This window comes from Miniopterus natalensis, chromosome 13, assembly GCF_054644295.1.
Source record: "Miniopterus natalensis isolate mMinNat1 chromosome 13, mMinNat1.hap1, whole genome shotgun sequence".
Lineage (NCBI taxonomy): Eukaryota > Metazoa > Chordata > Mammalia > Chiroptera > Miniopteridae > Miniopterus > Miniopterus natalensis.
The window spans coordinates 53,429,230-53,441,456 of NC_142093.1; the positions used below are offsets into that span (position 1 = coordinate 53,429,230).

The 12,227-nt window shown below is 53.4% G+C and overlaps 1 protein-coding gene across 1 annotated transcript; it reads right to left on the bottom strand.

The window, feature by feature from the left end:
- Positions 1-468: 468 nt before the first annotated feature.
- TMEM127 (transmembrane protein 127) lies at positions 469-11,935 on the bottom strand. Its single transcript, XM_016219249.2, has 4 exons — positions 11,845-11,935; positions 11,155-11,470; positions 3,917-4,081; positions 469-3,188 (listed from the first exon to the last, which is right to left on the bottom strand). The coding sequence occupies exons 2-4, from the start codon at positions 11,396-11,398 to the stop codon at positions 2,881-2,883; spliced, it is 717 nt and encodes a 238-aa protein (XP_016074735.1). The 5' UTR covers positions 11,399-11,470; positions 11,845-11,935; the 3' UTR covers positions 469-2,880.
- Between the last annotated feature and the right edge of the window lie 292 nt (positions 11,936-12,227).

Here is a 12,227-nt window from a genome sequence, read left to right on the forward strand (position 1 = left end):
GAGAACACATTCCTAATCCCCAAGAAAGATGTGTGTTCTTCCCAGGAATAAAAATAAAATAAAAATGCTTAAAACCACCAAAACAGGCTGTTCCTCAAAGGGAGCCCTGAGATCTTTTACTATGATGCACATTTTGGGGCCCAGCATGTCAGCTGAATGTAGAAATGAATTAAAGAATGAATGAATGGATGGATGGATGGTTCTCCAACAAGTTACATCCTGGACTGACGGCAGTCACATGCATCTCCTAATGGTTTCAAAAGAAAGGAAGCTTCCTTGGCAAGTCCCAGCCCTGGGGTCTATTTCTCCCCACACAAGACAAGAGTTCTCCTGCAGCTCACCCAGAACTCAGCAGGAGGGTCTGCAGCCAGGCACTTGGGCTCCATGGGGCCTGGCTGTGGGAAGGCTCAGGTTAGAGGGGCATCCAGGTGGCAATGCCCCACACAGAGTAGGCACATGTACTCCCTCTTTTTTTCTTTTTTTAAACATATTTTTATTGATTTCAGAGAGAGAGGAAGGGAGAGGGAAACAGAGAGATAGAAACATCAATGATGAGAGTCATTGATCGGCTGCTTCCTGCACACCCCCTGCTGGGGATGGAGCCCGCAGCCCGGGCATGTGCTCTGACCGGGTATTGAACCACGATTTCCTGGATCCTAGGTCAATGCTCAACCACTAAGCCACGCCAGCCGGGCTGCCTCTGACTTTTTAGGGTACACACTTCACCAATTTCTCCTGCTTCTCCAAGAGGAAGGGAACAACCAACTGGGCAACTGTGACAGAAAAACGACAGGGAGCCACTGGTACTTACATTCTTATTGTGGTTTCTGTTCATTTGTTTTGTTTTTGCTTTTTATTTTTTTCCTAGAAAAAAAAAAAAAAAAAAACACAACCAGGGGAATTTATATGATAGTGTCAGGATAGCAGGGGAAGAGAAAGGCCAGGGGGTGGACAGTTAATAAAAAGTGGATTCCGAATTACATGGAACAGTCCACAGGGTCATGTCTGGGGCCTCACGAAGTGACCGGTCACTTTGGCATGCGTGTCCGGTGCCTGGTCTCCTGATCTGCCCCAAGGTCAGTGAGAGCTGGCCACACCCTAGGTATCTGCCAGACAAACTCGGGAGTGACAGAAAGACAAGACAATGTCACTCCTTGACTTTGCGCGCAAGTCTCACACGGCAGTCTTTCTTGCCGAACAGTGGCGTCTGGAAGTGTGAGTCACTATGGACACACTGTGACATCGCAGTGACCTCCAGGCAGCCACTCATTCCCGTGGAGACATGGTCTTCACACCCACACAGGCGTCTGTCCAGACATCCCCAGGCGGTTTGGCCAAAGAACGAGGCACATAACAGTTTCTTCCTAGCCACGGTCCAACAGCCGTGTCCCTTCTCCGGTCTCACTCCGTCACCTGGAGGAGAAGACTGGGAGCCATCTGCTTTTCAGCTCCGCACTGGGCACTGATTCCAAAGGTCGACCATCTGGACCCATACTGCAGGTCTCTCGAGTTTCTCCCACTTTGACACCTATCTCAGGGCAGAAAATTCTGCCAAACCCAGAGCCACATGTGGCAATACAGGAAAGCCAGAGCGATGGCTGGGCAAGAAAGAGCCAGCAAGTAGCACAATGCAAGACCAGAGAACATTCAAGGGGAGGGGGCACGCAGCAAACTGTTGCCCCAAAGTCAGTTTAGGGGAGGCACTAAGCCTGAAGGACACAGCCAGGTCTGCCATCTGACGCCTTGTGCAACAGGGTCCCCCGGTTGCGGTTCCTATGTAGAGAGTGGCAGATTTCCTGCCCTGCCTGACCCCTGCTCCCGCACGGAGGCCAGGTTACATCTCAGTGCCACAGTCCTGAGGAGCACCACGCTGGCCGGCCAGCCTGGCCATCGTCCTTAGCCCTCTGCTGATGGTGTTCTGGGTTCCACAGGAAGTCCACTGGGAGCGGGGAGGGCAAGAGCAAGGGAAGAGTGCTGCCTTCTGCTGAGAGAGGTTCAGGGAAGAACTAAGAGGGTCTGGAAGGAGCTGTGGCCCAAAACACTGCAAAGCCCAAAAGAAAGGGATAAGTATGGAAAGAATGACAACAGTCTTGTCGCGAGTTTAAAAACAGATTATCATTGCTGTTGCCTGGTTTTGTTTTTTCCTTTTAAAGCCACTCAATTTTCAAAAGTGAAGGGGCTGGGGTGGTTCAGCCCCCTTCACTCTGGTCCTCTCTGGGCACCAGGTGGTCTCAGACCCACACCTGCTCTGTCCTGGCCTGGGCTCCAGCCACCCAAGCCAGGGCAGGGCAGGGAGAAGACTCGCTCTGCTTCCCAACAGCAATTCCTTCTCCCTGTTAAACCAGAACATGGAGGACGGGAAGTCCAAAGACTAAAGTGCAGAGAAGTCCGCAGAGCGGGCGGCCTGGCCCTGGGCACTGAGAAGGAATGGGGCGGGTCTGCCCACAGCTGCAGCTGTGGAACAAACGCTGACCATCACGAAGGAAGGCTGTAGGGCACAGTCCTCTTTCCCTTGGGCCTGTTGTCACCTCTACCTGAGGCTGTCCACTGTCAGCAGCTTCCCAAGGAAAGAAAGTTCTGGTCTGGAAGATATGGCCCATGAAGGAAGAAAACTTATATGACCATCCCTGGTTGGTAATGACTAGTGACCTCAGGGACAGGAAGGTGGCAAGAGGGGAAACAGTGCATGATATAAAATCCGTGAACCCCAGGTTTCAGGAGCAGGGATCCATGAACAACCCCAAAGGCAGAGTCTCTCCTGGGGAAGATTTGATGAAGATGCTCAGGATCCTACCAGTGAGGCCTCCTGGGGGAAGGCAGCCTCTGGGTGTGGGAGGAGCCACGGAGTGGGAGCAGGGAGGCAGAAAGCCCAGGCTGGCATTAGGGTGTGTAGGCCGGGGGTGGCTGGAATTGGTTGATGACCTCATATTCCGAGGGGTAAGGCTCGGTCTCCTCCATCTCAGACAGCAGCTCCAGCGCCTGCTCCTCCTCTTCTGTAGGGTAGTGGCGCAGGAGGTTGGCTGCTGTGGCCAGGATTGAGGCTCCGCCAGCTCCTGCCACCAGGTAGAAACTAACAGCAAAGGTGACATACACCTGGGAACCATGGTACTTCTTATGTTGCTGCTGCTGGGCCAGGATGAGTTCGGAAGCCCAGTAGGAAAAACCGATGACAGTAGCACACTGCAGGACTGGGGGACAGAGGGACAGCACAGAAGGGGGGTTAGCAGGCACCCAGCAGCTGGGATGCTTGGGGAACCAACTGCAGCCTCTCTACCCAAACCCCAGTGTCAGAGAACCTGTGTGGCCCTGGGTCCTGCAAGGGGGGGAACTCTAGGGTCCTTAGGCTGAGGCTGGGACAGATGCCTGACCCCATCTGGGCCAGTCAGTCTCTCCATCTTAAGAACCTGGAATTGGAATACAAGGGCTGCTAGAAGTCACTGCATGCTTGAAAGGAACGGACAAGCCATGCAGTTTGGGAGCTGGAGTGAGCACCACCACAAATCAAATCAACACCCAGCCCAATCCTGGCAGAGGCTAGTCTGTGGGGAAGCGAAAAGGGGAGGAAAGATCCAATGAGACCATGAACTCCAGGGAGACACAGTGAGACACTCTGCTTCCTTCCCTGCTGGTTGCAGGCCCCAGGACCCAGTTGAGCCTCAAACCCAGTTCTTGGAGAGCCGTGAGATTTCTTGCGGAATTCTAACAATATTCCCTCCCGCAGCTGGGCCAGGTATACATGCAAATGATGAAAGCAAGCTGCTATCACGCCCCAGTGCTCCAGGAAAGGCTAGGGCTGAAATGAGCCTCTGGACCAGTGTCTGCTCAGAGAAACCCCGCCATCCCCACCTATAACTCCACACAGTGTGCCCCTGCCCTGTGGCAGTTCCTCCCCCACTGGAAGCAGGCCTGGGCTTACCTGTGAGGATGTGGGCAAAGGCATAGCGACGGGTGATCTTCAGGGCTGGATGCTTGGGGCCAAAGACATCCAGAAGGAACGCGGAGAGACTGCACAGGATGCCCAGGAAGCAGAAGGCTGCAATGACCCGCAGGAGCAGCACCGTCTGGGGATTCATGCAGAAATCTGTGGGGGGGAAACCAAATCTTCGGGACCCCATGCAGCACTCTGGAGCAGAAAGTCCCCACCTGGGAGGAGTTTGTCCCCCTTGGTCAGTCCTGGAGTGCCAGGGGAGTCCTAGAGAATGTGGTCATGACTCTTGCTCCCACCTGGCCCACAGACAAGGTGGAACAGCATCCGAATTAGCAGACAGGGACCTGTCACCGTTTCCATGCACTCAACTCCTTCCCTTCCAACAAAACCAGTCTATGTGCAGGCCTCCACGTTGTCGTGCTTGCCATGGTCTTTTAACCATTTTTAAAGATCCTGACAATTAATATGACATGTCAGCCCATTCAGCTAAAGCATGTCCTAGTCTGTGGAAGAGCCCACTCACTACTGTGCTGCGATGGCCAGGGAGGCAAGCAGAGGCCGAGCAGTGTCGATTTTCCACCCAGCCGCTCAGTCACCCCCTTTTTTGTTAAAAAAGAACTTGAAGCCATTTAGAAAATGTATCCTTATAAGAGAGTACTAAATAAGTTAGGAAACATGGTAGACTAGCCCTTCACATTTAGTTTTGTTCACTCCCTGAACCCTACTAAAACAAAACAAAACAAAACATTTTAAAGGCATAAACCCATCCAAAGGGGAGAGGGCAAAACACAATTCTGGAAGCTGGACAGTAAAGGGACTTAGAACTGCCTTCGCAGGCCGGGTAAGTGGGATGTCAGCCAGAAGTGGGACAGCTCAGACACAACCAGATTTACACCACAAATACCTGAAAAGCTCAGAAACTGACAGCACCAAACACCTTCTAAAATGAGTGCAAAACCGTAGAGGGTGCACACTCCACACTGTGAGGGAGTGAAGCAAGGCCAAGGAAGGTGCTGAAAGGAGACCCAGCACTCACGAGTCCCCAGGGTCACGGTGAGGGGAAAGCCCAGGACCACAACTGCACACCGGGCACACAGAGCAACCAATCTAGGACCGTCTTACCAATCTTACTTCTTTTAAATTTTGTCTAGACAACACTGTCAGACCCCTGCGATGTCTATACAAAATGCCACAGCTCCCAGACACACACAGACAGAATAAGGGCTGATCTAAAAAGAAGCCATTTATGTACCTTAGCTTCCCCTCTATTCCAGCCCCACAGGCTCTTCTTTCAGCTAGGTCATCAAGTGATTTAGAAGCATCTGGAGAGGCTGGCAAGACTCAGACGACAGGCTCCTCTTCTGAGCCCCTACAGCAGGCAGAGAGGCTGGGGGAGGCCCGCATCCCTCTCCAGCGCACACCGGGGCGCTGGCTGGAATCACGTTCCCAGGCCCCAGGCATTCTAAGCTCAGTCTGGAGCAGGGCCTAGGAATCTGGATTTTAACAAGCAGCCCAGGTAAATCGCATGCAGGTGGCCCAAGCCTTATCGTCTAAAAAACATAGATCCTGGGCCTCCGAGGACGGGGGACTGAGAAAAAAGGACAAGAACCAGGGAGGGACCTGAAGCCAACAAAGCAGACTCAGACCCACAGACAGTGGCATCATGGGGTCTTGGGCAGAGGATCCGGCGTCCAGATCACAGAACCAAAGCAGATACCAGGAGACCCTGGGCCTTTGTGACGCACGCATTCCCCGCCCCAGGCTAAGAATTCACCATGCAGATGGTGGCTGAGCCCATTCCAGATTCATGCCAAGACCTGGCTTTAGGTCATCCACTAAGCTGCCCTCAGAGCTCTCTGTCACTCTCTTCTCAGCTGACCATCTGTTTGGACCCAATCACCCAGCCTGGCCTTCACTTACTAGCAGGAGGCTTGCCTGTGTGATGGCCCTGCCAGCCCTACATAGCCTGAGACCCGCTGTGGGCTTGCAGGAGACTTCGCTGGAGGAAATGCTCCTGGCTTTACTTTGAATATTGTTCAGAGCTCTCTGAGATAGTTCCTCTTGGTCCACATGGCATTAGCAGGGATGAGGCAGGATAAACGTGTACTTCTAGTGCTTCCAAGAATAACCCGCAGCAGCAGGGTGCAAGGACGTACAGCACACTCCACTCCGCAGCGGGCTGTGCTCGGATTACTTAATGTGGCCAGGCGCTTGGCTTGGGCTTTAATTGTGGTTCTTAAAAATCCACTAAGTTTTCATTTAACAACTAGTCTTAACTGCAAAAAAGTAACACTCGGTGGCTTCAAAGCTACTTTCTTAGGCTGCATTGTGAGTACAGGATGTTTATTTTATTACCATCCTTAAAAACGTACATCTATTATATACACTCCCTCATGTCTCGTGTTTCATAATACACCTATTTTGATAAGAGCCGCACATGATAAAAAGCTTCAGAGAGAACATCCCTCCCTTTCACATGTCAAACTGCCCCTCCCGAGACAAACATTGTTGGCAGCTTCTTCTGTCCCCTCCAGGAAGAGCCTATGCACACTGACAGGTCACACATTATCTCAGTTAAGCCTCACTCATTTTGGGAATCCATCATGCAGCTCAGGTGAGAGATTGGAGGCTCCAGGATGTTAAGTGACTTCCTTTAGGCCCCACGATGCAGGGCTAGACGCCAAACCAGAGCTAGACTCCCAACCCGGGGCAGGCTCCCTTGCACTGTGATGCTCAGAACTGCCAAGCGCCAGAGTTGGCCGTGTTATCTTTCCCTGATGGAGACAATCCATCAAATCCTAAAGTGTGGGGTGTGAATGAATGGTTAGTATAAATGCCACCCTCAGAGCCAGTAGCTGCTGAGCGCAGAACAGCTGGAAGCACTAAATCCCTTCTAGGCAAAACAGGTGTGGGCCATTAAGCAAAGAAAAGTGCTCATACTGGGAATTATTGGGCACAAACTGGTTGGTATAGTCTAAGTTGCAGCCATCAGAGTCTGGATCTGGGGAGCAGTGGGGAAACCAGAAAGGCACTGGACTTGGCACCAAACCCTAGATCTACCATAGATGACGTGTTACCTTGAGCAAGTCACTTACCTGCCCTTGGCCTCTGCTCTCTCATCTGTCAAATGAAGGCAGTACTGCCTGCTCCCATCTACAGGGGCGCACTGGGAGAGAATGCTCAGCAGCCTAAGTGGCAACTGCCCACTCCCTCTGCACTGGGCCACAGCAGTGTCAGCCCTGGAGTGCCTTTCCTGCTTACAGCCAGTGTGGGCCAGAGAAAGCCTGCTAAAGCCAGGCTAAGCTTGTGCCCTACCAGAAGGATGGCGAGTACAAACAAGGTACTTCTGACCCAAAATCAAACCAGTTTTGTTTCAGTGTGACTGCCTTTCTCCACTCCAAAGCTGTGAGCAAATCCTCAGATTTAGTGGGGAAGCCAAATGTGAACTTCCCTTAAAGTGATGTTAAGAGTCTGCCCCACAGCCCAAGCGGTCTTGCATCAGAGGGTCTCAGCGCAGAGAAGACAGGCAGAGTATCCGGGACACACTTAGAGCGGAGGCTCTCCTGGGTCAGGATCTCAGGGCTCTTTCCCTCCTCCCCTGCCTGACGTCAGAGTGGTGGGGAGGACCACAAATATCTGCTCCCTTGAGAGGGCTACTAAAGAGAAACAGAATCCCCAGATGTTGTGTAGGCATTATTTTATTTGGGGGGAGAAAGGGCACATGGGGAAAGGTCCTCATTTTAAATTCAAACCAGTGGTGCAGCCCACTACTCGGGTAAGACAGAACACATCCTATCTTCCCCATGGTGCTGTGGCCTGTTTGTTTTGCTAACTACTGCTTGACAGTGCCCTCCAGTCGCCAGGGAAGAGGAAGCTGCTGTGTAACAGGATCCCAAAGCACTGACTTTACCGAAGGTCACTGGTGAGTCACGGGGCAGGATCTGTTTTGAAGGCCTGGCTCTTCCTGTCTGTCTGCCAGCCCACTGCTCTCAGCCCCTCCCAATCCAAACAGGTTGCAGGCAGAAAGACTGAAGTGGCCTCTGTCCAGTTCCCATTTTGTCCCACCACCCCGCTCTTCTGTCCCTGTGAGTTAGAGGCACTGCCGCACCACCCTGGCCCCAGCCCCGTCCTTCTCAGCACTCATCGGCCCCACCTGCATAGCCTCTCCCCACTGTGACTTTAGCTTTCAGACAGGCTTCTGACATAGGACTCCAACAGGGCCCCCTAGTGCCTGGCTGGCCCTCACCACAGATACCAATGGTCCTAGCCAAGCTGCCTCAAAGGTCCGGCCTCACAGGGCCTGGAGGTGCCAGGTGCATCAGTCACCACCCCTCAGGCATACTGGCCCTCTGGTTGGCCCTTGAACTTCCAGTGGCTTGTTGTCAATCATGCTTCACCTGACTTCAAATCCCAGACTTCCTCATTCTCCAAAGGCTGCTGTCAGTGCTGCCCTTCGCTGCCACACTTGAGGGGCAGAGAGGGAGTGGGGTGCAGGAGGAACGATTATCATGCTTGGGGCCACTAGAGGCCTGAGCACATCTGTGGACCTGAGCCCAGGTTGAAGAGCATTGTGAGAAGCAGGCAGCCCTGGGAAGTGGGAGAATTCGGGACAAAGTCATTTGAGTCAGCCTACATTTGCTAAAATCTCCAGGACTCTGCGAATGACAGCGGGAGGATGAGTGGCTTTGCCTCAAGATCACCAACTTGAGCGAGAACACTGAGGTGATGAAGAATAAAAAGCAGAGCTTGGGCTGGGCTTGTGATAAAAACTAGAATGGGGAGGGGAAGTAATAAGCCTTCGATAGCACTGACAAAAGGAAAAGCAGCAAGGTAAGAGTAGAGGCAGATCAGCTGTGTGGCCTTGAACAAGTCACTTGACCTCCCTGAGCCTAAGGCGCTGTGAAGTGGTGGTGATGACAGTACCTACTGAATCAAGGTGTAGTTTAGGAGAAACTAAAGGCAGGCATGAAGTGTGCTGAGCACAATGCCTGGCCCTTAAGCAGGGGTCCAAGAAACCGGAAGGAACTGCTCCAAAGCCTGCTGGCCCAGCCCACTCCCTGTCACCTGCAGAGACCTGGTGCACTGTTCTCCCTCTGGAAGCATCTATAGGCACCAGACTTCCATGCTAGGACATCTGTTAGAGCCTGAGGTTCAGCATAATCACACAGGAGAGCAAGTCTGAAGGCCCACTGGGTACCAAAAACCAACCATTACAGAGAAAAGGAAGAAGCAAAGCAATCAGGGACTCCTGAATTTTTGCCACCTTCTGTGATAGCTCATAAGGTACCACCGTCAACTCTCTTATGAATGGACACCAAGTGTTCCTAGCTTGCAATGGCCAAGGAGAAGGCCACAGACCGAAACTGTCCATGGGTTAAGATCCCTAAACACATAAGCAAATATAAAGGTTAAGGCAACATGCTTTGTATATATAAAAATATATGTGTGAACAAAGAAGAATCTGCACTAAAAATTTATTTTTATTTTTTTATATGGCTTTCATAAGGATGCACACTAAAGTAGAATAACCCTGAGATCATTCCTATGACAGCTGAAATAAAACAAAGGGTAAAAATATAAACGAGACAGCACCATTTTATACTGAGTCGATAGATGAGGCAGACGCAGCTATACCACTCCTGCTGTGTGGCCCTGGAGAAATGGGACTTCACTTCTCTGAGACACAGCTTCCTGGACCTCTGAAATAAGGACCTGGGATCACACTGCCTCTCCACATGCCCCACGAATTTCATGAGCCTCCCTACAAATGATCTGAAAGGGAGAAGCATCGGGAACTCTCTCCCAGTTTGCAGGTGACATCAGGCTCTTGAAGCACTGAAAGGCAGGGGATCAGTGCACAGGTCAGGATGAAGAGGGGGGAAGGTGGCAGCTGTGCTTCAAAAGCAAATGCAGGGAATGTGCTGAGGGAAAAGTCATCCAGACTCAACTCCAGCTTAATGGTCTTTCTGCCCTCAGCTACACGCCACAGAAAAAGCTGCATGTCACAAAGCCTCCGTCATGTGCAAAACTACTGTCTTAATGAGCCAAACTAGAGAAGGCTATAATCAGGAAAGAACCTGGCAACAAACCAGAAGCCCCATCCTGTTCTCTAATTCATCCTAAACCCTCAAAAACTCCAGAGGTGCAAAACAGTCGGAGAACTCTCAGAGGAAGACAACATTAGGCCACAAGGATACAGCTTTTCAACCTAAGATCCAAGGCACAGAGAACTTGACCTTTTCACCAAACGCCAGTGTCTGAGTCCTTAAAGAAGCGATGTGAAGCTATCCAACAGGAAGGGCTTCTGAGACATGGCGCAGCAAACAGCTGGAGCGCATCACAGCCAAAGCGGCACAGGGGGAAAATATGAAGACCTTCAAGGACGGTTCAAAAGACGGTGGCAATGATGAACTGTGCTGGTACCAAGGGCTGTATGGGCTCCACTGACCATTTGTCAAATAAAAGCCAGGCAGTGCAGTTCTACGCTCACACTACACAGCCGGTACCCTCACTGCTGGGGACAGGGCTGGGCAGGAGCAGCTACTGGGCTCCCTGGGACAGCAGCCACTGCGACCAACCCCCCTCCACCCCTGTCAGGCTGTGGCCTTCCCCATGTCCAGTAAGGAGACCAGTCCCTTTCCCCTTTCTTCTGCACACCAGGCTGGGAAGCATGATGAGCTCCGTCGAGCATAGGTGTATGGTTCTGAGAGCCAAATTCCAACTGTTTTACTGAGGCTGGAACTGACTCCTGGTTATCTAAAATGCTAGACTCCTTTTTTCCATAATAAAAATCCAACTACTGTAAAATTGGAAAATATATTTTTTAATCATGCCATATTAAAAGTTCTTTTTGTCCATGAGCCAACCCAAAGAAACCTCCCTACATCCCAGGGGTTCCTTAGAAGGGGACAGCTAATTGTAATGTCTAGCTCCCTTATCTTTCCTCTGCATACAGCACCCTTCCTCGGGCAGAATCCTAAAATACCAGCAGTCCAGATTAGCATGACGTGAAAAGTAGGTGCTTGGTTGAATAACATGTAATTAATGAGGGGCCGGGCCCCAAACAGAGCCACCTGGTGGGCATGAACACCAGGCAGCAATGGGGCCGTTTCCTTCAACCAAGTCCTGCCCCTGGCTGTCTCAGCTCTCCAGGCAGCACCACATTCTGCTCCCCGCCGGAGTCCGGGTCGCCCAGGAATAAGAGGGCCGGGGCGCTGCGGCCTTACCTTTCAGCAGGTCCGGGTGCACGTAGCCCAGTACGTCGGAGACCCCCAGCTCCTGGCGGGAACAGGTGCCACCATGGATGTGCAACCAGGCAGGCTCGGCGAGGGCAGTGCACAGCGCCGTGATGGACAAGGCGCCGGGCAGGGCCGAGGCGAGGCTACGCTCCGGCTGCTTGGGCAGAGCGCTGCCTCCCGGGCTCCTCCGCCGGCGCCCTCCGGGCAGCCCAGCGCCTCCGGGGGCATACATGCCCGGGGCCGCCCGCCGCCGCTCCGCGGTCGCAGATGCTCGCTGCCGACTTCCGCAGGGAGCGCAGTCTGCCTGTTTCAGGGAGGACGCAGGTGAGGAAGGCGCAGGGCTCCCAGGGCTGACACCGGAGGCTGGGGAGGTAGGACCTGGGGCCGAGAGTGGACAGGAGGGCTGCAGGGATTCGGGGGGGCGGGGATGGGGACTGGGTCCCTAGAAAGGAGGCGCGGAATGAGGGCCCGGAGAGGGCTGGGCTGGGCAGACCGCAGTGGGGGCGGGGATATGGGTTACTGCCGGGAGACAGACCCGAACCCGGGGTCTCAGCCAGAGGGTGCCAAGGAAGACCAGGCTGGGCCGCGGCGATCGAGGACCCGGAATCCGGGAACGGCGCCCTGGGGTGCGGCTTCTGCCCAGAAAAGACCCTTCCCACGCAGGTCGCTGCTTCTCACCAGTCAGCAGGCCTCAGGGATGGCGCCGCTCCGTCCTGTCACGGGCTCCCAAGCTGCCCGGGCCGAGCGATCCCAGGCCCTAAACCCACTACGCCCGGACAGACCCGGGGCCGACCCACTTCCGCTTCCTCTGCCTTTGCCTCCGCCTCCTCCTGCTCCCCGCCCCGTTCCCGCACGCGTCACAGAGCGAAGCACCACCCCCCCCCTGCGTGGGGCCTCATGGGACTGGTAGTTCGAAGCCATCCCTCTACACTCTACGCCGGGGAAGGAGGTCGACTACAATTCCCAGAGGGCAGCGCGGCCGCATTAGTGGGCTCTTCAGTTCCCAGGTCCACCGGGTTCTCAGGCGGAAGTGCCCGGACTGGCGGCCGCGGGAGGTAGCG

Bases quoted from the DNA above. Each gene is read 5' to 3' on its own strand.
- TMEM127 (XM_016219249.2), bottom strand. From the start codon at position 11,398: ATGTATGCCCCCGGAGGCGCTGGGCTGCCCGGAGGGCGCCGGCGGAGG. The intron at 4,082-11,154 runs GTAAGGCCGCAG...TCCCCCCCACAG, and splicing joins GCACCCGGACCTGCTGAAAG to ATTTCTGCATGAATCCCCAG. The intron at 3,189-3,916 runs GTAAGCCCAGGC...TCTGTCCCCCAG, and splicing joins CTTTGCCCACATCCTCACAG to TCCTGCAGTGTGCTACTGTC.